Below are 27,134 nucleotides of genomic sequence, written 5' to 3' on the forward strand. Positions count from 1 at the left end.
CAATCAAAGCTCACTATAGCCCCTACTGGATTGGCTGTTGATACCTAGCACCACCTAACGTGCTGAGGGTGAAACAGAATACAAGTTCCAGTTAAAACGTACTGTAAAAATCAGCCGCCTGCCAACGTTTTGGTTAAAGCTAAATAGTGGCAATCCTCACTAGTGTATCATATCTCACACATTGTATTAAATGGCACAGAAGGTTTAGTATTGTTTTACAAGTTTGTTTTAATTGAGCAGTTATAAATTAATGTATCAACTTATTGTAGGCCTGTGACTATATTTTTCCTCTTCCACGCAGTTTTTCATAGTAAAATGAGATGTATACAGGCTGTTTGAAGGCAAACAGACCAACTCTATTGGGTGTGCATACAGAGAGTGGGGTGGACTGTGTCATGTATATACAGTAGAAAATTCATACTTCGTAAATTATTTTGCATTAGTCATGTTATTCTTGGCATGCAGAGCGCATTCCTTCACCTGGTCTGCAAACGGTTTGCATGTGATTTATGATCTAGAACAGTTACCTCTCTATTAGAGCAAATGTTCATGTTTAGGCAGCCAGCGGCGCTAGGACCGCCCTCAGTTCAGACTGTAGAGGCAAACCTACGCATGGGTTTGAGCCGAAACGACTACACTGCTTCAGACGGAAAGACGTGTGGATCTCGTTGACAGCGACTGGAAATGATAATTTGTCAGTGTTTTTTGAGCTTTCAGTGATGAACTCAGTCCAGGTTTATTTAACGCGTCTTGTCTCGTTTTTATCCAGTATATTGCCGTGAATTATGAATTTCTCACCGGTTTACCTCTTTATTCGCTTGGTCCTGTCGCTGGATAACTTTGCATACAATGGGAATATGAATACGTGCGCTGTGGTCTGAAGCAGCAGCAGACTCCGTGTCGATATACTGTAGTAGCCTTGATGGAAACCATGTCGCCACAGCAGGGAACTATCGGACAGAATAGGTCTGGCTCTTTGACAGGGGGCAGCAAACTCTGCGCGCTGCCAGACAGCAAAAAGGTAATGTGGATGTTGGATTGTACGGCATGGATGGTACTGAATTACTGATCTTCTTTTGGGTTTGCCACATGCTGAACTCTATATGATCTAATTCCTGGTAGCATGCCATGCATGTTTGCTGTAGTAGGCTATTGTTGCCACAGTATAGGTTCAATGGGTTTTGACATGATCATTAAACTTCCAGCCTAATCTGGGTTGTGTGCATTATTCATATATGCTATTGAGAGTTACTGGTCATGTTTTGAGGGTATGTTGTCATCTATGATTCCATCTGGTTCAATCTGGGTCTTCTCTTTGTGTCACTTGGTTTCAGGGATGGATTCCTGCGCTTTAACTTTAAATAGTATTTCACAAGGTTAATTATTAGTGTTTATTTTTGGTTTATTTCATAATTTCAGACAACTTCTCCATAATTATATTATCGTTTTATAATGCGTTACAAGAAAATGATAAGACCCATTTTTGTAGCCAAATGCAGGCTAATTTGAAATTCATTAGTTATTCAATTTGTGTAAATGACGCATACGTAAAAATACGCATGCCACCCAATGCAAATTTCGGCAAACAATTAGATAATCAATAGACCAAGATAAAAATAAAGAGAGCATATTCAGAAAAAAATGTAACATTCCATTTCATCTATATTTACATTCCTCTGAGTCATTCTCCTCAAAGTTTGATGAGCTAAAGTTTGGTTACAGTTTACAGACATATGCAGTATACCTATTCGACTTAAAAATGTTAAAATATGGAAGCAAATGAACAATGCGTCGCTGTAGTCAAAAATCTGCTCTAGATCACAAATCAATTGGGAATGATAGTCACCAGACAGACAAGAGTGGGGCTGTGTTTGAGGGGCTCTGCACTCACTGGGAGTCAATAGTTAGACCTGCTGTCTGGTCTTTCGCCCCGCTCAGCATAATCCCATCTAGTTTTAGTTGAGTTAATGTTAATTCACAGAATTCATGGTATAAATATGATTGCTTTAGACTTGCAAATAGCTTCAGTTTCAGTGCAAATATCACGATGTTTCTTTCAACGCAGCTACTCTTCACCATTAGAAGTATCTGTATTGCCCAACAAACCTAACACATAATATGTATTTGTAGTATACAGTGCTTTCAGAAATCATTCATATCCCTTGATTTAGTCCACATTTTGTTGTGTTACAGCCTGAATTCAAAATGGATTAAATATTTTTTTTTCTCACCCATCTACACACACTACCTCATAATGAAAAAGTGAAAACGTTTTTAGAAATTATTGCACATTTATTGAGAATGAAATACAGAAATATCTAATTGACATAAATATTTACACCCCTGAGTCAATACTTTGTAGAAGCACCTTTGGCAGCGATTACAGCTGTGAGTCTTACTGGGTAAATCTCTAAAAGCTTTCCATACCTGGATTTTGCATCATTTGCCCATCATTTTCAGGTCCTGCCATCGGTTTTCAGGTAGATTTCAATCAAAACTGTAACTCGGCCACTCAGGAACATTCACTGTCTACTTGGTAAGCAATTCCAGTGTACAGTAGATTCCGCCTTGTGTTTTAGGTTATTGTCCTGCTGAAAGGTAAATTAATTTCCCAGTGTCTGATGGAATGCAGAGTGAACCAGGTTTTCCTCTAGGATTTTGCCTGTGCTTACTGTAGCTCCATTACGTTTATTTTTTAACCTGAAAATCTCCCCAGTACTTAACGATTATAAGCATACCCATAACATGATGCAGCCACCACTATACTTGAAAATATGGAGAGTGGTACTCAGTAATGTGTTGTATTGGATTTGACACAAAAATAAAACGTTGTATTCAGGACTAAAAGTTAATTGCTTTAGCACATTTTTGGCAGTATTACTTTAATGACTTGTTGCAAACAGGTTGCATGTTTTGGAATATTTTTTATTGTGTACAGTATAGTAGAGTAACTACAATGTTGTTGATCCATCCTCAGTTTTCTTCTATCACAGCCACTAAACTCTGTAATCGTTTTAAAGTCACCATTGGCCTCATGGTGAAATCACTGATTGGTTTCCTTCCTCTCTGGCAACTGAGTTATGGTTGCCTGTATTTTTGTAGTGACTCAGTGTATTGATACACCATCCAAAACATAATGAATAACTTCACCATGCTCAGAGGGATATTCAATGTATTTTTTTCTTCTTTTTTTTTTACCCATCTAACAATAGGTGCCCTTCTTTGCAAGGCACTGGAAACCTCCCTGGTCGTTGTGGTTGACTCTGTGTTTGAAATTCACTGCTCGACTGAGGGACCATACAATTATCTGTATGTGTGGGGTACAGAGATGAGGTAGTCATTCTCATTTTTACTCCTTAACTTATTTAGGCTTGCCATAACAAAGGGGTTGAATACTTATTCACTCAATACATTTCAGCTTGTCATTTTTTTATGAATTTGTAAAAAATGTAAAAACATCATTCAATTTTGACATTATGGGCTATTGTGTGTAGGCCAGTGACCAAAAACATCTACATTTAATCAATTTTAAATTCAAGCAGTAACATCAAAATGTGGAAAACGTAAAGGTGTGTGAATACTTTCTGAAGGCACTGTAATATGCAATTAATGTGTTGGTGATTACTGCTGATAATAATACATTCTGAGCCAACAATAATTCATCAATGAAATTAAGTTCTAGCCCCCATTCTACCCCTGTTCGGAATATGTAACTGCACTCTGAAAATATGAGGTCAGTGGAAAGCTTGGCTTTACAGCAGTTTTGCTGGAGTGGAAGGAAACAATTCATTAATTGGTAGTGGCAGGGCCATTCCTGCATAAATAATATCAATATGCCTCGTCCATTACTGTCCTGGTTGGTGATTACTGTCTTATTTCACTGTAGAGCCTCTAGCCCTGCTCAATATGCCTTAACCAACCATGTTGTTCCACCTCCTACATATGCGATGACATCACCTGGTTTAAACGTCTCTAGAGACTATATCTCTCTCATCATTACTCAATGCCTAGGTTTACCTCCAATGTACTCACATCCTACCTTACCTTTGTCTGTACACTATGCCTTGAATCTATGCTATCGTGCCCAGAAACCTGCTCCTTTTACTCTCTGTTCCAAACGTGCTAGACGGCCAGTTCGTATAGCCTTTAGCCGTACCCTTATCCTACTTCTCCTCTGTTCCTCTGGCGATGTGGAGGTTAATCCAGGTCCTGCAGTGCCTAGCTCCACTCCCACTCCCCAGGTGCTCTCATTTGTTGACTTCTGGAACCGTAAAAGCCTTGGTTTCATGCACGTTAACATTAGAAGCCTACTCCCTAAGTTTGTTTTACTCACTGTTTTAGCACACTCTGCCAACCCGGATGTCTTAGCCGTGTCTGAATCCTGGCTTAGGAAAACCACCAAAAACCCTGAAATCTCCATCGTTAACTATAACATTTTCCGCCAAGATAGAACTACCAAAGGGGGCGGTGTTGCAATCTACTGCAAAGATAGCCTGCAGAGTTCTGTATTACTATCCAAGTCTGTACCCAAACAATTCGAGCTTCTACTTCTAAAAATTCACCTTTCCAGAAACAAGTCTCTCACTGTTGCCGCTTGCTATAGACCTCCCTCTGCCCCCAGCTGTGCCCTCGATACCATATGTGAATTGATTGCCCCCCATCTATCTTCTGAGCTCGTGCTACTAGGTGACCTAAACTGGGACATGCTTAACACCCCGGCCATCCTACAATCTAAGCTTGATGCCCTCAATCTCACACAAATTATCAATGAACCTACCAGGTACAACCCCAAATCCGTAAACACGGGCAGCCTCATAGATGTCATCCTAACTAACTCGCCCTCCAAATACACCTCTGCTGTTTTCAATCAAGATCTCAACGATCACTGCCTCATTGCCTGCATCCCTAATGGGTCTGCGAACAAACGACCACCCCTCATCACTGTCAAACGCTCCCTAAAGCACTTCTGCGAGCAGGCCTTTCTAATCGACCTGGCCGGGGTATCCTGGAATGACATTGACCTCATCCCGTCAGTAGATGTTGCCTTGCTATTCTTTAAAAGTGCCTTCCTCACCATCTTAAATAAGCATGCCCCACTCAAAAAAATGTAGAACTAGGAATAGATATAGTCCTGGGTTCACTCCAGACCTGTCTGCCCTTGACCAGCACAAAAACATCCTGTGGCGTTCTGCATTAGCATCGAATAGCCCCCGTGATATGCAACTTTTCAGGGAAGTTAGGAACAAATATACACAGGCAGTTAGAAAAGCTAAGGCTATCTTTTTCAAACAGAAATTTGCATCCTGTAGTACTAACTCAAAAAGGTTCTGGGACACTGTAAAGTCCATGGAGAATAAGAGCACCTCCTCCCAGCTGCCCACTGCTATGAGGCTAGGAAACACTGTTACCACTGATAAATCCACTATAATTGAGCATTTCAATAAGCATTTCTCTACGGCTGGCCATGCTTTCCACCTGGCTACCCCTACCCCGGTCAACTGCACGGCACCCTCCATAGCAACCCGCCAAAGCCCCCACCATTTCTCCTTCACCCAAATCCAGACTGCTGATGTTCTGAAAGAGCTGCAAAATCTGGACCCATACAAATCAGCCGGGCTAGACAATCTGGACCCTCTCTTTCTAAAATTATCTGCCGAAATTGTTGCAACCCCTATTACTAGCCTGTTCAACCTCTCTTTCGTATTGTCTGAGATTCCCAAAGATTGGAAAGCTGCCGCGGTCATCCCCCTCTTCAAAGGGGCTGACACTCTAGACCCAAACTGCTACAGACCTATATCTATCCTACCCTGTCTTTCTAAGGTCTTCGAAAGCCAAGTTAACAAACAGATTACCGACCATTTTGAATCCCACCGTACCTTCTCCGCTATGCAATCTGGTTTCAGAGCTGGTCATGGGTGCACCTCAGCCACGCTCAAGGTCCTAAACGACATCATAACCGCCATCGATAAGAGACATTACTGTGCAGCCGTGTTCATCGACCTGGCCAAGGCTTTCGACTGTCAATCACCACATTCTTATTGGCAGACTCGACAGCCTTGGTTTCTCAAATGATTGCCTCGCCTGGTTTACCAACTACTTCTCTGATAGAGTTCAGTGTGTCAAATCGGAGGGCCTGTTGTCCGGACCTCTGGCAGTCTCTATGGGTGTGCCACAGGGTTCAATTCTCGGTCCGACTCTCTTCTCTGTATACATCAATGATGTTGCTCTTGCTGCTGGTGATTCTCTGATCCACCTCTATGCAGACGACACCATTCTATATACTTCTGGCCCTTCTTTGGACACTGTGTTAACTAACCTCCAGACGAGCTTCAATGCCATACAACTCTCCTTCCGTGGCCTCCAACTGCTCTTAAACGCAGGTAAAACTAAATGCATGCTATTCAATCGATCACTGCCCGCACCTGCTCGCCCGTCCAGCATCACTACTCTGGACGGCTCTGACTTAGAATACGTGGACAACTACAAATACCTGGGTGTCTGGTTAGACTGTAAACTCTCCTTCCAGACTCACATTAAGCATCTCCAATCCAAAATTAAATCTAGAATCGGCTTCCTATATCGCAACAAAGCATCCTTCACTCATGCTGCCAAACACACCCTCGTAAAACTGACCATCCTACCGATCCTCGACTTCGGTGATGTCATCTATAAAATAGCCTCCAGCACTCTACTCAACAAATTGCATGCAGTCTATCACAGTGCCATCCGTTTTGTCACCAAAGCCCCATACACTACCCACCATTGCGACCTGTACGCTCTCGTTGGTTGGCCCTCGCTTCATACTCGTCGCCAAACCCACTGGCTACAGGTTATCTGCAAGTCTCTGCTAGGTAAAGCCCCGCCTTATCTCAGCTCGCTGGTCACCATAGCAGCACCCACTCGTAGCACGCGCTCCAGCAGGTATATCTCTCTGGTCACCCCCCAAAGCCAATTCTTCCTTTGGTCGTCTTTCCTTCCAGTTCTCTGCTGCCAATGACTGGAACGAACAGCAAAAATCTCTGAAGCTGGAGACTCATATTTCCCTCACTGGCTTTAAGCACCAGCTGTCAGAGCAGCTCACAGATCACTGCACCTGTACGTAGTCCATCTGTAAACAGCCAATCTATCTATCTACCTACCTCATCCCCATACTGTATTTATTTATTTATCTTGCTCCTTTGCACCCCAGTATCTCTACTTGCACATTCATCTTCTGCACATCTACCAATCCAGTGTTTAATTGCTATATTGTAATTACTTCGCCACCATGGCCTTTTTATTGCCTTAACCTACCTCATTTGCACTCACTGTGTATAGACTTTTTGTTTTCTTTTGTTCTACTGTATTATTGACTGTATGTTTTGTTTATTCCATGTGTAACTGTGTTGTTGTATGTGTCGAATTGCTATGCTTTATCTTGGCCAGGTCGCAGTTGTAAATGAGAACTTGTTCTCAACTAGCCTACCTGGTTAAATAAAGGAGAAAGAAAAAAGAAAAAAAAGAAATTATAATAATTATACAGTACCAGTCAAAAGTTTGGGCACATCTACTCATTCAAGAGTTTTTCTTTATTTTTACTATTTTCTACATTGTAGAATTATAGTGAAGATATCAAAACTATGAAATAATACATATGGAATCATGTGGTATCGAACAAAGTGTTAAACAAATCAAAATATACGTTATATTTTAGATTCTTCAAATTAGCCACCCTTTGCCTTGATGACAGCTTTGCACACTCTTGGCATTCTCTCAACCAGCTTGACCTGGAATGCTTTTCCAACAGTCTTGACAGAGTTCCCACATATATGCTGAGCACTTGTTGACTGCTTTTCCTTCACTCTGCGGTCCGACTCATCCCAAACCATCTCAATTTGGTTGAGGTCGGGGGATTGTGGAGGCCAGGTCATCTGATGCAGCTCTCCGTCACTTTCCTTCTTGGTAAAATAGCCCTTGCACAGCCTGGAGGTGTGTAGGGTCCTGTTGAAAAACAAATGATAGTCCCACTAAGCGCAAACCAGATGGGATGGCGTATCGCTGCAGAATGCTGTGGTAGCCATGCTGGTTAAGTGTGCCTTCAATTCTAAGTAAATCACTGACAGTGTCATCAGCAAAGCACCCCCATACCATCACACCTCTTCCATGCTTCACGGTGGGAACCACACATGCGGAGATCATTGGTTCACCTACTCTCACAAAGACACTGCGGTTGAAACCAAAAATCTCAAATTTGTACTCATCAGATCAAAGGACAGATTTCCACCGGTCTAATGTCCATTGCTCGTGTTTCTTGGTCCAAGCAAGTCTCTTCTTCTTATTGGTGTCCTTTAGTAGTGGTTTCTTTGCAGCAATTCAACCATGAAGGCCTGATTCACGCAGTCTCGTCTGAACAGTGGATGTTGAGATGTTACTTGAACTCTGAAGCATTTATTTGGGCTGCATTTTCTGAGGCTGGTAACACTAATGAACTTATCCTCTGCAGGAGAGGTAACTCTGGGTCTTCCTTTCCTGTGGCGATTCTCATGAGAGTAAGTTCATCATAGCGTTTGATTGTTTTTGCGACTGCACTTGAAGAAACATTTACTTTAATTGACTGACCTTCATGTCTTAAGGTAATGATGGACTGTTGTTTCTCTTTGCTTATTTGAGCTGTTCTTGCCATAATATGGACTTGGTATTTTGCCAAATAGGGCTATCTTTTGTATAACACCCTACCTTGCCACAACACAACTGTTTAGCTCAAACACATTAATTTTAAGAAGCAAATAAAGTCCACAAATTAACTTTTAGAAAAGCACACCTGTCAATTGAAATGCATTCCAGGGAACTACCACATGAAGCTGGTTAAGAGAATGCCAAGAGTGTGCAAAGCTGTCATGAAGGCAAAGGGTGGTGTCACGCCTGCCCACCTTTACCATTACGCGCTTCTGCCACCATCATTTCGCACACCTGCTTCCCTTGTCACGCGCATCAGCGATTCATTGCACTCACCTGGACTAAATCACTTGTGTTATTTCCTCCCCTAAATCTGTCTGTTCCCCAGCGCTGTTCCCCGCTTCAGCATTAATTGTTGTTTTGTCTTTATATTACCTGGTTCTGATGCTGTTCCATGTCTGTGCTAAATTAAATGTTCAACTCTTCGTGTCTGCTTCTCATCTCCAGCGTCGGTTCTTACAGGTGGCTACTTTGAAGAATCTCAAATATAAAATATATTTTGATTTAACACTTTTTTGGTTACTACATGATTCTATGTGTGTTATTTCATAGTTTTTATGTCTTCACTATCATCCTACAATGTAGAGAAGAGTACAAATAAAGACCCTGTAATGAGTAGGTGTGTGTATATGTGTGTGTGTTTTATTTTCTAGGGAACTCAGTCAGGGTCTAAACTTCCTGTTGAGTTAGAATAGTAGGATTCACAAGGTGCAATTTTGAAACTTAGTTGTGCATCAGCTGTTTTCCTCTTGTTATATGTCAATCACTGACAGGCACTCAATTAGCCCATGTAAGTTCATGTTTTTTAGATTGGTAAATTAGTCTAGTTAGTCTAGCCAGCTTTCCAAACTTGTGGTAATCATGTCTGAATTACACGTGCCCAGAGGCCCTAAATTCCATGTGGCCCCCCATTTGATTGTGTTAGTCAATCTCACTCGGATATATTAACATGACATAAGTCATGGCAGCATTTGTAGAATTGACAGAAATGTTCTTTAAAACTGCAACAACAACCAAAATCTGTGAAGCAAACTCATTTGTTTACTTTTTGTTAATAAAATACTTTTCCTGCTGAGTTAATGTGAGTTAGTATGTAGCTGCTAATTTTATAGCTAATAGGCTATGTCAGCATTTCCCAAACTTGGTCCTGGGGACCCCAAGCATTGCATATTTAGTTGTTTGCCCTAGCACTACACAGCTGATTCGAATAATGAACTCATCACCAAGCTTTGATGATTTAAATCAGCTGTATAGTCCTAGGGCAAAAAACAAAACATGCACCCTTTGAGGTCCCCAGGACCGAGTTTGGGAAATGCTGGATCAAGAAAGGTGAATGAAGATACAGCAGTACTAAATTGTATAGAAATGCAGTAAATGAGCTTTAACTTTCTGACCTCACTAAAACGCAGACCCTGGTTACGGCCCTGGGGAGTGGTGCTCCACGGCAGCTGACCTTGAGCTGCTTCACGTGTGTGTGTGTGTGTGTGTGTGTGTGTGTGTGTGTGTGTGTGTGTGTGTGTGTGTGTGTGTGTGTGTGTGTGTGTGTGTGTGTGTGTGTGTGTGTGTGTGTGTGTGTATCTGGGGGTGTTGGGAAAGGCAGAAGACACATTTCCATTCTAACAATTCTATTATTCTAAACTGTTCTCTCATAACAGTTATGTTTATGAGAGAAGTTCTCAGATATGGTTATGAGAGAAGTTCTCTTTTCATTGGTTGCCCTTTAAATGCGTGCAACCAATGACAAAAGGATCCTTTGGAAAGGTCCATACAGGTTGTCCTCATGATTGAGTTCACTGGGTAAATCTATCAAAATGTTTAATATACTGTATGAGTAGTGAGTCACCAACAAAATATGTGTTTTGAAAATACAGAATGCAACCTTTAAATAAAAATCATAGTCTGTAAATATGCCAATTGAGTTTCACAAACATATGTCATGGTCCAAAAGCAAATAAGTCATAATTAACAAAAACAAATGACGATTAGCAAATAATGCAAGACAAGACTTTGTAACACAGCACATTTTTGAAACATGTTCTTGCTTTGAAAACACAACAGGGGTAAAATATGTGACTTGCATTACATTTGTGAGTTGCTCCACATATTTGTGAGTGGCCTCACATATTTGCCAGTTGTGCAGATTTAAAATACGGCATCCAGAATAGGACATCCTAAATTATCCTAAAAATAAGATAAAAATGAATATAGCAAATAATTACTTAAAGGATACAAAACCGATGCATTTCTAACTTAATTTCCTCCTTTTATAGCTTATTTTCCTTGATCCCTTCCTTTCCTCCACTCCTCTGCTTTCCTAGCTCCCTTTCATCCTATCCTTTTCTAGCTCCCTTTCCTTCTTTCCTTGGTCTTTCCTGTCTTCCATTCCTCCTTTCCTAGCTGCCTTTCCTTGATCCCTTCCTTTCCTCCCGTCCTTTGCTTTTCTCGCTCTCTTTCCTCCTATACTTAACCAACTCTCTTTCCTTTCTTCTTACCTAGCTTCCTTTCTTCTTTTTGTTGGTCCTTCCCTAATTTCCTTTACTTTCTTCCTTTCCTAGCTTTATTTAATAATTTCCTAGTTCCCTTTCCGCCTTTCCTTTCCCAGGACCCTTTCCTATTTTCCTTTCCTAGCTCATATCCTCTTATCCTTTCTGAGCTTTATTTCCTAGCCCCCTTTCTTCCTTTCCTTTTCTAGCACCCTTTCCTTTCCTCCTTTCCTAGATCCCCTTCCTCCTTTCCAAGGAAAGGTATTTAGGAAAAGAGGAAAGGGATCTAGGAAAGGAGCTGAACGGGGGCTAGGGAAGAATGGAAGCAATGAAAGCAGGAAAGGGAGCTAGGAAAGTAAGAAAGTTATCTAGAAAGGAGGAGAAGAAAGGAAGGAAGGGAAGCATAGGATAGGAGGAAAGGAAGCTAGGAAAGTAGAAGACGAAAATAAACTAGGAAGTAAAGGGAGCAAGGAATGGAGGAAATAAAGCTAGGAAAGGAGGAAAGGAAGAAATTAAAGGAGGAATGAAAGATGGGGAAAGCAAAGCAGGGGAGGAAAAGAAGGAAAGGAAGAAAGAAAAGGAATCTAGGAAAGGAGGAAATGGATATAGGAGAGGGAAGAAAGGGAGCAAGAAAAGAAGGAAAGAGCGCTAGGAAAGCAAAGGAGGGGAGGAAAGAAATCACAGAACTGAAGCTAGGAAAGTAGGAATGGAAGATAGGAAATGAGGAAAGGAAAGGGAGTTTGGTAAGGAGGATAGAGAGCAAGGAAAGCAAAGGAGGGGAGGAAAGGAAGGGATGGGATCACTGAAAGGAAACTAGTTAAGTACAAAATGAAGATAGGAAAGGAAGCTAGGATACCAAACAGATGCATTTCTAAAAGTAATTGTGATATATTCATTTCTATCTTATTTTTATGAGAACTGAGGATGTCCTAATCTGAATACCGTATATTAATTGTGCACAAACTAATCCATAAAATGCAACTCACAAATATGTAGCAACTGTCATGTGTGCTCCCTCTCCGGGTTCTAGGTCACCAGGCTGCTCGTTTTGGCGCACACCTGTCACCATCGTTACGCACACCTGCACGTCTTCAGACTCCATTACCTTCCTGATTACCTTCCCTATATATGTCACTCCCTTTGATTCCTTCCCCAGGCGTTATTGTTTCTGTTTCATGTCTGTGCGTTGTTTGTGTTAATTGTTTTGTATTTAGTTGCGTTTATTTATTAAAACACTCACTCCCTGACCTTGCTTCATGACTCTCAGCGCATCGTTACAGAATAACACCTCACCTAAGGGAAGCATCAGGGAGTGTTTTTTTGTGTCAGGTGGAATGACGTCGGGTTCGAAAGCCGCTACAGGCTTTCATGCCTCAGCCGGATGGTCAGACTCTCACGCCTCAGCCGGATGGTCAGGCTCTCACGCCTCAGCCGGATGGTCAGGCTCTCACGCCTCAGCCGGATGGTCAGGCTCTCACGCCTCAGCCGGATGGTCAGGCTCTCACGCCTCAGCCGGATGGCCAGGGTCTCACGCCTTAGCCGGCTAGTCGGGCTTTCATGCCTTCGCCGGATCGCCTAACATATGTTTGTAAAATGTGCTGTGTTAATCAGATTTTTTTTTGTCTAGCATATTTATTAGGTAATCATCATTTGTTTTTGATAATGATGACTCATTTGCTTTCGGATTATGACATATGTTTGTGAAACTGTATTGGCATATTTACAGCCTGTGATTTTTATTTAAAGATCCACTATGCAGAAATCGGTCCACCTTTTCCTGGTTGCTAAAATTAGAATCATTCTCCTAATTTCAGTTGATGTGACAAAACAAGCAACTATAGTGTGAAGATCATTGTACCATCTAAACTGCTGTGAAATATATTTTCTATAACCATAAGCATAGTATTTTCAGCTGTTTGAAACCAGTGTACACAACCAAAAGTATACTAAAATATAATATCCCCAAATTGTTTCATACACACAATAAGCTTATTTCTCGCAAATGTGCTCAAATTTGTTTACATCCCTGTTAGTAAGCATTTCTTCTTTGCCAAGATAATCCATCCACCTGACAGGTGTGGCTTATCAAGAAGCTGATTAAACAGCATGATCGTTACACAGGTGCACCTTGTGCTGGGGACAATAAAAGGCCACTCTAAAATGTGCATTTTTGTCACATAACACAATACCACAGATGTCTAAAGTTTTGAGGGAGCGTGTAATTGGCATGCTGACTGCAGAAATGTCCACCAGAGCTGTTGCCAGAGGATTGAATGTTAATTTTTATACCATAAGCCTCCTCCAACGTCATTTTAGAGAATTTGGCAGAACCGGCATCCCAAACGCAGCCCACGTGTAACCACTTCAGCTCAGGACCTCCACATCCGGCTTCTTCACCTGCGGGATCGTCTGAGACCAGTCATCCGGACAGCTGATGAAACTGTGGGTTTGCACAATCAAAGAATTTCTGCACAAACTGTCAGAAACCGTCTCACGGAAGCTCATCTGTGTGCTCGTCGTTCTCAACAGAGGCTTGCCTTGACTGCAGTTTAGTAGGCAAATGCTCACCTTCGATGGCCACTGGCACACTGGAGAAGTGTGCTCTTCACAGATGAATCTCGGTTTCAACTGTACCGGGCAGATGGCAGACAGCGTGTATGGCGTCGTGTTGGCAAGTTGTTTGCTAAAGTCAGCGTTAACAGAGTGCCCCATGGTGGCGGTGGGGTTATGGTATAGGCAGGCATAAGCTAAGGATAACAATTGCATTTTATCTATGCACAGAGATACTGTGACGAAATCCTGAGGCCCATTGTTGTGCCATTCATCCGATGCCATCACCTCATGTTTCAGCATGATAATGCACAGCTCCATGTCGCAAGGATCTGTACATAATTTCTAGAAGCTTAAAATGTCCTAGTTCTTCCATGGCCTGCATACTCACCAGACATGTCACCCGATTGAGCATGTTTGGGATGCTCAGGATCGACATGTACGACAGCCTATTCCAGTTCCTGCCAAAATCCAGCAACTTCACACAGCCACTAAAGAGGAGTGGGACAACCTTCTACAGGCCACAATTAACAGCCTGATCAACTCTATGCGAAGGAGATGTGTCATGCTGCACAAGCTAATTTGGAGGTCACACCAGATACTGACTGGTTTTCTGACCCACATCCATAATATATATATATATATATATATATATATATATATATATATTTTTTTTTTAAAAGGTATCTGTGACCAACAGATGCATATCTGTATTCTCACTCATGTGAAATCCATAGATTAGGGCCTAATGAATTTATTTAAATTGACTGATTTCCTTTATATGAACTGTAACTCAGTAAAATATTTGACATTTTTGCATGGTGCGTTTATATTTTTGTTCAGTGTAAAAGATGCAAAAACCAAACTTAAGAACGGGAAGTCTATAAATAGTGGAAATAGAACAGACCTAGTGCTTCTTATTTTTTTTTTACATTTATTTTATTTCACCTTTATTTAACCAGGTAGGCTAGCTGAGAACAAGTTCTCAACAAGTTCTCATTCTTAGACTTGAAAATTACAGATCTATGACACACATTTCTATGATCATTCGGTCATTTCACCCAAAAAGTTACAGATTGCAGCTTTAAAGGTTGCATTCTGGTCAAAACACATATTGTGTCTGTGTCTCACTACTCACATACACTGAGTATACCAAACATTAGGAACACCTTCCTAATACTGAGCTGCACCCCCGTCTCCCTCAGAACAGCCTCAATTTGTCAGGGGACGGACTCTACAGGCTACTGAACGCATTCCACAGGGATGCTGGCCCATGTTGACTCCAACGCTTCCCACAGCTGTGTCAAGTTGGCTGGATGTCCTTTGGGTGGTGGACCATTCTTGGTACGCATGGGAAACTGTTGAGTGTGAAAAACCCAGCAGCATTGCAGTTCTTGACACAAACCGGTGCGCCTGGCACCTACTGCCATACCCCGTTCAAAGGCACCTAAATCTTTTGTCTTGCCCATTCACCATCTGAATGGCATACATACGGTACACAATCCATGTTTCAATTGTCTGAAAGCTTAAAAATCCTTCTTTAACCTGTCTCTTCCCATTCATCTACACTGACTTGAAGTAGATTTAGCAAGTGACATCAATAAGGGACATCAAATAGCTTTCACCTGGTCAGTTTATGTCATGGAAAGAGTTGGTGTTCTTAATGTTTTGTATACTCAGTGTATATGAAACATTTTGATGGAAATATATCTCCATACGAATCAGTCAAATCTTATTCTGCAGGACAGGTGATAGGTGAATTGAATATCAATTCATTGAATTTGGCTACTGCACTTCAATGGCATCTTCTAAGACTTCTAAAACCAACCCTTTAGTTGTAGTCAGTGGTGGGAAAAGTACCCAGTTGTCGTACTTGAGTAAAAGTAAAGATACCTTAATAGAAAATGACTCAAGTAAAAGTGAATGTCCCCCAGTAAAATACTACTTGAGTAAAAGTCTAAAGGTATTTGGTTTTAAATATACTTAATTTTCAAAAGTAAATGTAATTGCTAAAATATACTTAAGTATCAAGTAAATAATTTCAAATAATTTCCTTATATTAAGCAACCCAGATGGCACCATTTTCTTATTTTTTATTTTTATTTTTTACAAATAGCCAGGGACACACTCCAACACTCAGACATCATTTACAAACAAAGCATTTGTGTTTAGTGAGTCCATCAGATCAGAGGCAGTAGAGCTGCCAGGGATGTTCTCTTGATAAGTGCATGAATTGGACCTGTCCTGCTAAGCATTCAAAATGTAACTAGTACTTTTGAGTGTCAGGGAAAATGTATGGAGTAAAAAGTACATTATTTGCTTTAGGAATGTAGTGAAGTAAAAGTTGTCAAAAATATAAATAGTAAAGTACAGATACCCCCAAAAACTACTTAAGTAGTATTTTAAAGTATTTTTACTTAAGTACTTTACACCACTGGTTGCAGTTCATTATGTAACATCATGTAAAATGTATGTAATGTTATAACATGGCCACCATCGTGACCAAGCTATTTTGAGAGTGAAACCTTTTTCCATAGTCATTAGATTTGCCATATTAAATGATGTGGTGAGAAATCAAAGGGGATAACAGGTAGGAATTTGCTGACTTAAAGGGCAAGTTGAAAAGAGTTTGTTATGCCAACCTTATTTGATTTTTGTCTGTGACTTTTCTCACAGACATTTGTCTGTTGAATTTATGTATGCATGTTACCCAAGACACTGGCGGAGACAGTTTTACGATTCACGTTTTTGGGAAATGTAAATGTAAAAAAAAGTTACAATTGAATTCCTGTGGTGGCCTACTAAATTCCTGACATTGAGAGAGATTATGATTTATTTAGAAACATTGACAGTACAGAGAGAAGACAAACCAAACACCACATACTTCTCTCTCTCTTTTTGTTATTTTTTCGGTTTCTTTTTCTCTCTCTCTCTCTTTCTTTCTTTCTTTCTTTCTTTCTTTTTCTTTCCGTCTTTCATTCTTTCTTTCTTTCTTTCTTTTTTTCTCCTCCCTTCCTTAATACCATGTAGAGATGTAGTATATGACTATCAGGATGTGTTACAGTATGACCTCTGTAAATTTTACAACAGTAAATAACATTAGACTATGTAAATAATTACCAGTTGACCCAGTATTCTCTCCCTCCCTTTTTTCTCTCCATAGAAGATGAAGACCCTGGCCCATCGACGACAGTCTGCCCCCTCCCTGGTCATCAGCAAAGCACTTACCAAAACACGAAGCATGTCCAGGTACAGTAACAGCCTATCAGATACCTCTATTCAACTAAACTGCTACCTATCACTATGTGTAGTCCCTAATAGAGGTTTTCACATGTCCAACAGACACGAAATTCTGAGAACCGACCTGGGACCCGAGTGGGTCTGAGTCCTAAATTCAGACTTTTGTCTCTGATCTGGGTTGAGCCTGATGTAATTGCCACGGATCTCAGGTATGTGTAGGGCTGTGGCGGTCATGACATTTTCACAAAATGTATCCTCTATTATTTCTTACAACCGATAAGAACTCTAGAACATCAGAATGGCAGTTACTTACCCCAATTCCATGTTCTGCTTAGACTAATCTGCACTGGGCTCTCTCTGTAATTCCAACACAATTTTCGGGCTACCCAAGAGGAAACACCGGCGTTACAGAGGCAAGAGAGGGGGGATCCTGGTGAGATTAAGGTGAAGGGAAAACCGGCCACCTCTTCCCACCATTCTACTGGCTAATATACAGTCACTTGATAATAAAATGGATTACCTCCGATTGCGGATTTTCTACCAACGGGACTCTCGGAACTGCAATATTCTTTGCTTTTCAGAAGCATGGCTCTCGGACACGATACACTCCAACTCAATGGATTCTCCATTCACTGGGCGGACAGGATAGTGGAGTCAGGGAAATCAGGGGGAGGGGTTTGCTTCTTCATCAACTCCAACTGGTTTGCTAATTCCAGCACGGTGGAGGTTTCGACACACTGTTCACCTGATGGTCAAATGCCGACCCTTCTACCTTCTGAGGGAGTTTTCAGCTGTTACTGTGACTGCTGTATACATTCCACCACAGGACAATAAAAATAACAAGCTGGCTCTTAACGAGCTATACAAAGCTATAAACAGGCAGGAAAACCTACACCCATAGGCTGCCTTTCTGGTTGCCGGAGATTTTAATTCGGTGTCACTAAGGCACCTGATGCCCAACTTCCATCAGCACATCTCCAACGCCACCAGGGGAATTAAAGTCCTAGACCACTGCTATTCTACCCACAAGCAAACATACAAGCAAACCCTCCGCTATTCGGCAAATCTGATCATGACTCCGTACTCTTGCTTCCTGTTTACAAGCAGAAGCTGAAACAGGAAGTACCTGCGATTCACTCCGTTGAGAAATAGTCACCAGAATCAGAGGTTATGCTGCAGGCAGTGTTGTAGTATCTACATATTGAGTGTCTCGGTCTTGTCTCGGTGTCGGATACATTTATACTCGGTCTTGATTCGTTCTCGGACAGTGAAGACTCATAATTTCTTGCCAAAACCAATGGAGTAAAAAAATCATAATTATCAGCTTCCATTCAATCGCTGCATAAAACCGCTTCACCAGGCCAAATATATACACACATTTCTTGAAACATTAATATCTTAACAGCCTTTATATCTATTATAGACATGTTTGCGCAGTGGCGAACCTATAGGCCTTCAGTGTGTGACAGGTTGGTGATTCTGAAAGGACAGCAACTGTAATATCAGCGCACTCATGTATGAGAGTACACTTTTTGTAAAACACAAAGGGCCAGTGGTGGAGTAGAGGGTAAACGCAGGTATAAACCTTATACCCACTTTTGTTTCAGCGGGCATTGCTTATACTCTCTTCTTAATCTCTATTGATGTGTATCAAAGTAGTGTAGTGGAGGTATACGACATCAATTATACAGAGAAATCATGCACAAAGTAGCCTACACAATCGCAAAGCACGTGAAATATATTCACATGCACACCGCACACATAGCCTTGTTTCAGCGGAATATCATCTGCAGGCAGCAAGAGTATGCAGTTCTCAACTGGTTTTGGCATGGAGCAGTTCACAGAAGAATGTCATCGGTAGTCGGTAGGGTAGGAAAGATGTTTCAACTTATGAGATCTATCAGTAAATGCTAACTAAGGCAACAATGGGTATGCAAACCAGGTTTTGAAAAAGTTTAGTCTGAAGTGTTGGTTAGTAGGCTTTTTGTGATGCGCAATTGTCATCATGCGCTGCTTGCATCGGGGTGTAGACATGGATGGTTCACATGGATGGGCCTGGGTTGACAGAGGCCAACCCACTGGGGAGCCAGGCCCTGACAGGCCCACCCAATCAGATAGATGTGGTTTAAGCATTGTTGTGGACTTAGACCATCAAATGTGTGACTATTTTCTATAAAACAAAAGTGTGATTTTGAGAGTGAAAATCTGAAAATCTAAAATCTCCTGAAAAACAGGAAAACAGGATTTTTCACACAGGGTGCCTTTGCTGAGCGGGCCAATTGGGAACTTTTGGGCAAAATCTGAGGATGCCCACTTCACACACAGCATGATGTTAAAATATAAGCAGTCCATAAACTCGGACATAATAAGCCAGTAGGTCCCAATCATAAGAATACAGAAACACAACCATTAAGCATTTCCTAATCGAAATGTACAACTATTACTTCCGATTGCAAAAATCATTTCACGTTTAGCACAGTTTATGCTACAAACTAACTTGATAAGAGGTTTTAAAAATAGGTTATATTTGACTCAACGTTTCATGATGTACACTAAGACATTGTTGGCAGAATAGATGGATGCAGTTCAATGTATGATTAATATAATTCACCAATACATTTCTTGGTAGTACAACAAATATTGCAATCAGGTTGTAAATCACATCTGGCCTGGTACATTGTTTACTGCCTCCATTCGGGATGCACTGTTTCAGTTTCAATGATTCAATATTCTGGACAAAATGGACAAATGTAACTAAGGCTGGGAATTTCAATACAATCAAACTAGCATGGGCTCCCGAGTGGCGCAGCGGTCTAAGGCACTGCATCTCAGTGCTAGAGGCGTCACTACAGACACCCTGGTTTGAATCCAGGCTGTATCACAACCGGCCGTGATTGGGAGCCCCATAGAGCGGCGCACAATTGGCCCAGCGTTGTCCAGGTTTGGCAGGTGTAGGCCGCCATTGTAAATAAGAATTTGTTCTTAGCTGACTTGCCTAGTTAAAATAAAGGTAAGATAAAAAAATTCAAATGATCACAAGTCAGTCATAACAAGGCTACTAGGATAGCATATCTATTCATGTATGTAGCAAGCTAAAACCACAGAGTTTAATGTTAGCTAGCTGCTAGGAGGATGTCATGCCATTGGAGGAGTGGGTGAGTGACTGACTGACTTTTTCCCCTCATCTTTTTTCGGTTGCTATACACAGCTAGAGATGCAGGTGTCATTTGGTTAGCTAGCAAGAACTTGAACGACTGTTATCCAGTTAGCCTATCTCTTGCGTTCGCAAATTCACTCTGGCTGTCTACTCCGATTTCAGAGCACTCTCATCTGAGTATGCCAGAACACAGAACAACTGATGAATTTACGAACGCGCAATACCCACTGAATATAACCAATGTCAGTAAACGTAGGCACAAAAAGTAATAGTTAGGCAAGAACGCTTTAGATAACATGTAAACAGCCTAACCAGCACTGCTATGATGAGTAAAATGGTCAGATTGAGGTGTTCTCTCATTTATGTCTGGAAGTAGCTAGCTAGCAAGCTAGCCAACTTTAGCCAGTTAGCTTGGGTGCTTGGTTGGGACAAGCATGCATTGGCAGGCAAGCTGCAGAAGGACGAGGAGGCTACAATTCCCCATCGTTTATCAGTGCAATTTTGATGGCCAACTAGCTGAAAAAGTTTGACAGGGTTTATCTAATATTCCTTTGTTATATTTGAGCTCATCTTGCTCTGGCTAGCATTAGTGTTGAACTTGTTGTTGATGTGCATAACTGAGGGAGAGACAGCCTACCTTTTCATAGTTGTTTGATTAATAGGACTGTAAAGTTCCCAAATGTAAGAGGACTACCGTGGTGTTTACATATAGTATTTGCAGAAATTCATTCAGGTGTATTTTGTGGCTTTTGGCGAATGCGTTGTAATGATCTAAAGTTGCGCTGTTGCAACTTCCTGTAAACACACAGTCCAGTTCAAAGTGAATGAAGGCAGGGCCTACTGCCTGGAAACACACAGTCCAGTTCAAAGTGAATGAAGGCAGGCCCGTGTGGCAAACGGCTTGTTTGTATAAAGGCTTACTGCAGCTCTGATTGGCTATAGCTCACCGGTCTGTGTAGACTCTAGTCCAGGACAAGACAGCTGTTTTTATTCTGTTTTATTTACAGCAGTGTCTATTAATTGTCCAAACGCACGGCCATTTTCTCCACTCTATATTACTATAGAATTTTCACAAATGCCTTAATATACATAATTCCCAATCATTCTATGAATTTATGAAAACGTGAAAATGACCATATCTAGGTGGTCGCTTGTCAGGAAATGTTTTAAAAAGAGTCATATTCTTCCTGGGGGTGGATATGAACAGATTTGAATAAGATTTAATGTTGCTAAAATGCTTTCAGTTCCACTTTAAATGCAGCAATGTTTCACACACCAGTTATTTTCAAAGAGATGGCTAACAACAGCAAGCGCGCTGCAATAAAAAACACAGTTCCACTCACCAGATGATGATCATTTAAAACTGAACTTCTTATTGAAAGTTATTCTTGTAAAGGGAGAAGCTAACAAATTATCAACAACATACTCTTTGATAACACCTGATGCAGCCACTAGCCCACAACAAAAGCTAGATTAAATCAGAAGATCACTGAAAATAACATTATAATTATCATTATTATTATAATCATTATTTTATAAATCCTTAGCCCTTCTCTGAAGTCATAGAAGGCCCATCGTTCCCAACTGTGTTTGGGTTAGTAATAACTTGTTTAATGGCTCCATTTTCCCTCAAAATGCATTTTTTCACTATTCTGAATGTCAAAAGAAACCATATGTTGTTCTAACAAAATTACAATTATGGTCTTGAATTTGACTCACATTTTTCTGGCCTCGGACTTGACTCGGTTTTACCCAATACCCCCCCCCCCCCCCCCCCCCCCCCCCCCCCCCTTCCCGGTCTCGATTTGCTCCTGTCTTGGTCTTGAATCGGTCTCGCTTTTAATTGTCTGGAACACAACACTGGATACATGACTGCTTTGATTGGAATATCTTTCGAGACTCCGCCGATAATATTGATGAGCTAACCACCTCAGTCACTGGCTTCATCAGCGACGTTGTACCCACAGTGAGGGTTCGTGAGAAGGGCCTTTAATGCGGTCCACACCCTCAAGGCTGCGGGCCCCGCCGGTATTCCAGGGCATGCACAGTACAGCTGGCAGGCATTTTCACAGTAATTTTCAACCCCTCCTTATCCCAGTCTGTAATCCCCACATGTTTTAAGATGACCACAATCATTCCTGTTCCCAAGAACTCTAATGTTTCATACCACAATGACTACCGCCCTGTAGCACTCACTTCTGTAATCACAAAGTGCTTTGAGAGGCTGGTTATGGCACACATTAACACTGAACTTATCCAAGAGGCTGTTCTAAGACGCTGCCGACGGAGAAGAGGTTTTCGGACTGGACTTCTAGTACACCATCCACCGATTATATTACTTGCTAATGTTCAGTCTCTGGACAATAAAGTAGACAAGCTCAGGGCAAGGATCTCCTTCCAGAGATACATCACAACGATATCATAACCTCCATCGATAAGAGACATTACTGTGCAGCCGTATTCATCGATTTGGCCAAGGCTTTCGACTCTGTCAATCACCACATTCTTATTGGCAGACTCAACAACCTTGGTTTCTGAAATGATTGCCTCTCCTGGTTTACCAACTACTTCTCTGATAGAGTTCAGTGTGTCAAATCGGAGGGCCTGTTGTCCGGACCTCTGGCAGTCTCTATGGGGGTGCCACAGGGTTCAATTCTCGGGCCGACTCTCTTCTCTGTATACATCAATGATGTCGCTCTTGCTGCTGGTGATTCTCTGATACACCTCTACGCAGACGACACCATTCTGTATACTTCTGGCCCCTCTTTGGACACTGTGTTAACGAACCTCCAGACGAGCTTCAATGCCATACAACTCTCGTTCCGTGGCCTCCAACTGCTCTTAAATGCAAGTAAAACTAAATGCACAAGTCTCTCACTGTTGCCGCTTGTTATAGACCCCCCTCAGCCCCCAGCTGTGCCCTGGACACCATATGTGAATTGGTTACCCCCAATCTATCTTCAGAGTTCGTACTGTTAGGTTACCTAAACTGGGATATGCTTAACTTCTTCGGGCTAGGGGGCAGTATTCGGAAGTTTGGATGAATGAGGTGCCCAAAGTAAACTGCCTAGTTACTCAGGCCCAGAAGCTAGGATTGCATATAATTGGGAGTATTGGATAGAAAACACTCCAAAACTGTTATAATAAAGTTTCCAAAACTGTTATAATATTGTCTGTGAGTATAACAGAACTGATATGGCAGGCGAAAATCCGAGGACAATCCATCCAGAAATTTTTATTTTCAGCTCACCACTGATTACAATGGCTGGGAATGGGAATATAAAGGGAATACCTCCCAGATTGCAGTTCCTAGGGCTTCCACAAGGTGTAAACAGTCTTTAGAAAGAGTTTCAGGCTTGTTTTTTGAAAAATGAGCTAGAATTTGTAGTTTTTCTAAGTGGCTCCCATTTTGGCTGTAGTGTTTGTTGCACGTTCCGGTGAGGGCGCATGCTTCGTTATTTATCTCCGGTAAGGGTCTCCGGTATTCTCCTTCTTAAATTTTATCGTTTATTTACATATTAGGATACCTGAGGATTGATTAGGAACGTTGTTTGATATGTTTGGAAGAAGTTTATTGGTAACTTACTGGATTCATTTGTATGCATTTTGAACGAGGGAAACTGGTTGATTACTGAGTCAAGCGCGCCAAAGAAACTGACTTTTTGGGGATATAAAGAAGGACTTTATCGAACAAAAGGACCATTTGTTATGTAGCTGGGACCCTTGTGATTGCAACCAGATGAAGATCTTCAAAGGTAAGTGATTTATTTTATCGCTATTTCTGACTTTCGTGATGCCTCTGCTTGGTTGGAAAATGAATGTGATGCTTTTGTGTGCGGGGCGCTGTCCTCAGATAATCACATGGTGTGCTTTCGCCATAAAGCCTTTTTGAAATCTAACAAAGCATCTGGATTAACAAGAAGTTAAGCTTTTAACTGATGTATAACACTTGTATTTTCATGAATGTTTAATATTACGTTTTTTGTCATTTGAATTTCGCGCTCTGCAATTTCACCGGATGTTGGCCAGGTGGGACGGTAGCGTCCCAATGATCCGCAAAAAGTTAACACCCCGGCCGTCCTACAATCTAAGCTAGATGCCCTCAATCTCACACAAATTATCAAGGTACCTACCAGGTACAACCCTAAATCCATAAACATGGGCACCCTCATAGATATCATTCTGACCAACTTGCCCTCCAAATACACCTCTGCTGTCTTCAACCAGGATCTCAGTGATCACTACCTCATTGCCTGCATCCGTAATGGGTCCGCAGTCAAACGACCACCCATCATCACTGTCAAACGCTCCCTAAAATACTTAATAGAGCAGGCCTTTCTAATCGACCTGACCCCGGTATCCTGGAAGGATATTGACCTCATTCCGTCAGTAGAGGATGCCTGGTTGTTCTTTAAAAGTGCTTTCCTCACCATCTTAAATAAGCATGCCCCATTCAAAAATGTAGAACTAAGAACAGATATAGCCCCTGGTTCACTCCTGACTTGACTGCCCTTGATCAGCACAAAAACATCCTGTGGTGTACTGCATTAGCATCGAATAGCCCCTGCGATATGCAACTTCTCAGGGAAGTCAAGAACCAATATACACAGTCAGTTAGGAAAGCTAAGGCTAGCTTTTTCAAACAGAAATTTGCATCCTGTAGCAGTAATCCCACTGTAAAGTCCATGGAGAATAAGAGCACCTCCTCCCAGCTGCCCACTGCACTGAGGCTAGGAAACACTTTCACCACCGAGAAATCTACTATAATCGAGAATTTCAATAAGCATTTTTCTACGGCCGGCCATGCTTTCCACCTGGCTACCCCTACCCTGGCCAACAGCTCTGCACCCCCCTGCAGCAACTTTCATATCGTCTGAGATCCCTAAAGATTAGGGGAAACACTCTAGACCCAAACTGTTACAGACCTATATCCATCCTGCCCTGCCTTTCTAAAGTCTTCGAAAGCCAAGTTAACAAACAGATCACTGACCATTTCGAATCCCACAGTAACTTCTCCGCCATGCAATCTGGTTTCAGAGCTGGTCATGGGTGCACCTCAGCCACGCTCAAGGTTCTAAATGATATTATAACCGCCATCAATAAAAGACAGTACTGTGCAGCCGTCTTCATCGACCTGGCCAAGGCTTTCGACTCTGTCAATCACCACATTCTTATCGACAGCCTCAAAAGCCTTGGTTTCTCAAATGATTGCCTCGCCTGGTTCACCAACTACTTCTCAGATAGAGTTCAATGTGTCAAATCGGAGGGCCTGTTGTCTGGACCTCTGTCAGTCTCTATGGGGGTGCCACAGGGTTCAATTCTCGGGCCTACTCTTTTCTCTGTATATATCAATGATGTCACTCTTGCTGCTGGTGATTCTCTGATCCACCTCTACACAGACGACACCATTTTGTATACATCTGGTCCTTCTTCGGACACTGTATTAACAATCCTCCAAACAAGCTTCAATGCCATACAACACTCCTTCTGTGGCCTCCAACTGCTCTTAAATGCTAGTAAAACTAAATGCATGCTCTTCAACCGATTGCTGCCCGCATCCGCTCGCCCGACTAGCATCAATACTCTGGACGGTTTTGACTTAGAATATGTGGACAACTACAAATACCTAGGTGTCTGATTAGACTGTAAACTCTCCTTCCAGACTCACATTAAGCATCTCCAATCCAAATGTAAATCTAGAATCGGCTTCCTATTGCACAACAAAGCCTCCTTCACTCATGCTGCCAAACATACCCTCGTAAAACTGACTATCCTACCGATCCTTGACTTTGGCAATGTCATTTACAAAATAGCCTCCAACACTCTACTCAGAAAATTGGATGTAGTCTATCACAGTGCCATCCGTTTTGTCACTAAAGCCCCATATATTCTACCCACCACTGCGACCTGTATGCTCTTGTTGGCTGGCTATCACTACATATCCGTTGCCATACCCACTGGCTCCAGGTCATCTATAAGTCTTTGCCAGGTAAAGCCCTGCCTTCTCAGCTCACTGGTCACGATAGCAACTCCCACCCGTAGCACGCGCTCCAGCAGGTATATTTCACTGGTCATCCCCAAAGCCAACACCTCCTTTGGCTGCCTTTCCTTCCAGTACTCTGCTGCCAATGACTGGAACGAATTGCAAATGTCACTGAAGCTGGAGACTTATATCTCCCTCACTAACTATAAGCATCAGCTGTCAGAGCAGCTTACCGATCACTGCACCTGTACACAGCCCATCTGTAAATAGCCCACCAAACTACCTCCTCCCCATATTGTTATTCTTTTGCTATTTTGCACCCCAGTATTTCTACTTGCACATCATCATCTAACCATCTATAAATAGCCCAAACAACTACCTCTTCCCCTATTATATTTATTTATTTATTTTGCTCCTTTGCACCCCAGTATTTCTACTTTACACACTCATCTACTGTCAAATCTACCATTCCAGTGTTTTAATTGCTATATTGTATTTACTTTGCCACCATGGCCTATTTATTGCCTTTTCCTCCCTTATCTCACCTCATTTGCTCACATTGTGTCACGTCCTGACCAGTAAAAGGGGTTGTTTGTTATTATAGTTCGGTCAGGGCGTGGCAGGGGTGTTTGTTTTATGTGTTTCGGGGTTTTTTGGTTAATGTTCTATGTTAGTATATTTCTATGTTCGTTCTAGTTTTTCTATTTCTATGTTTAGTTTATTGCGTTGACCTTCAATTGGAGGCAGCTGTTCCTCATTGCCTCTAATTGAAGGTCCTATTTAGTAGGGGTGTTTTTCCATGGCTTTTTGTGGGTAGTTGTTCCGTGTGTAGCTGTGTGCCTCACAGGACTGTTTTTTCGTTGTTGTTTTGTATTAACCTGTGTTTATTTTGGTTTTCTTCGTAATAAAGAAGATGAGTATACACATTCCCGCTGCACTTTGGTCCCATCCTTACGATGAATGTGACACATTGTATATAGACTTATTTTTCTACTGTATTATTGAC

At 41.7% G+C, this 27,134-nt stretch overlaps 1 protein-coding gene across 1 annotated transcript in view; it reads left to right on the plus strand.

Moving 5' to 3' along the window:
- Positions 1–661: 661 nt before the first annotated feature.
- The window catches only part of LOC115155779 (rho GTPase-activating protein 20), a 52,955-nt gene continuing 26,482 nt past the window's right edge, over positions 662–27,134 (plus strand). Inside the window, exons 1-2 of the mRNA XM_029702723.1 lie at positions 662–1,021; positions 16,912–16,997. Coding sequence (XP_029558583.1) covers positions 923–1,021; positions 16,912–16,997 — 185 coding nt within the window. The 5' untranslated portion in view covers positions 662–922. The remainder of the gene's footprint in view (positions 1,022–16,911; positions 16,998–27,134) is intronic.

Source organism: Salmo trutta, chromosome 20 (genome assembly GCF_901001165.1).
Source record: "Salmo trutta chromosome 20, fSalTru1.1, whole genome shotgun sequence".
Lineage (NCBI taxonomy): Eukaryota > Metazoa > Chordata > Actinopteri > Salmoniformes > Salmonidae > Salmo > Salmo trutta.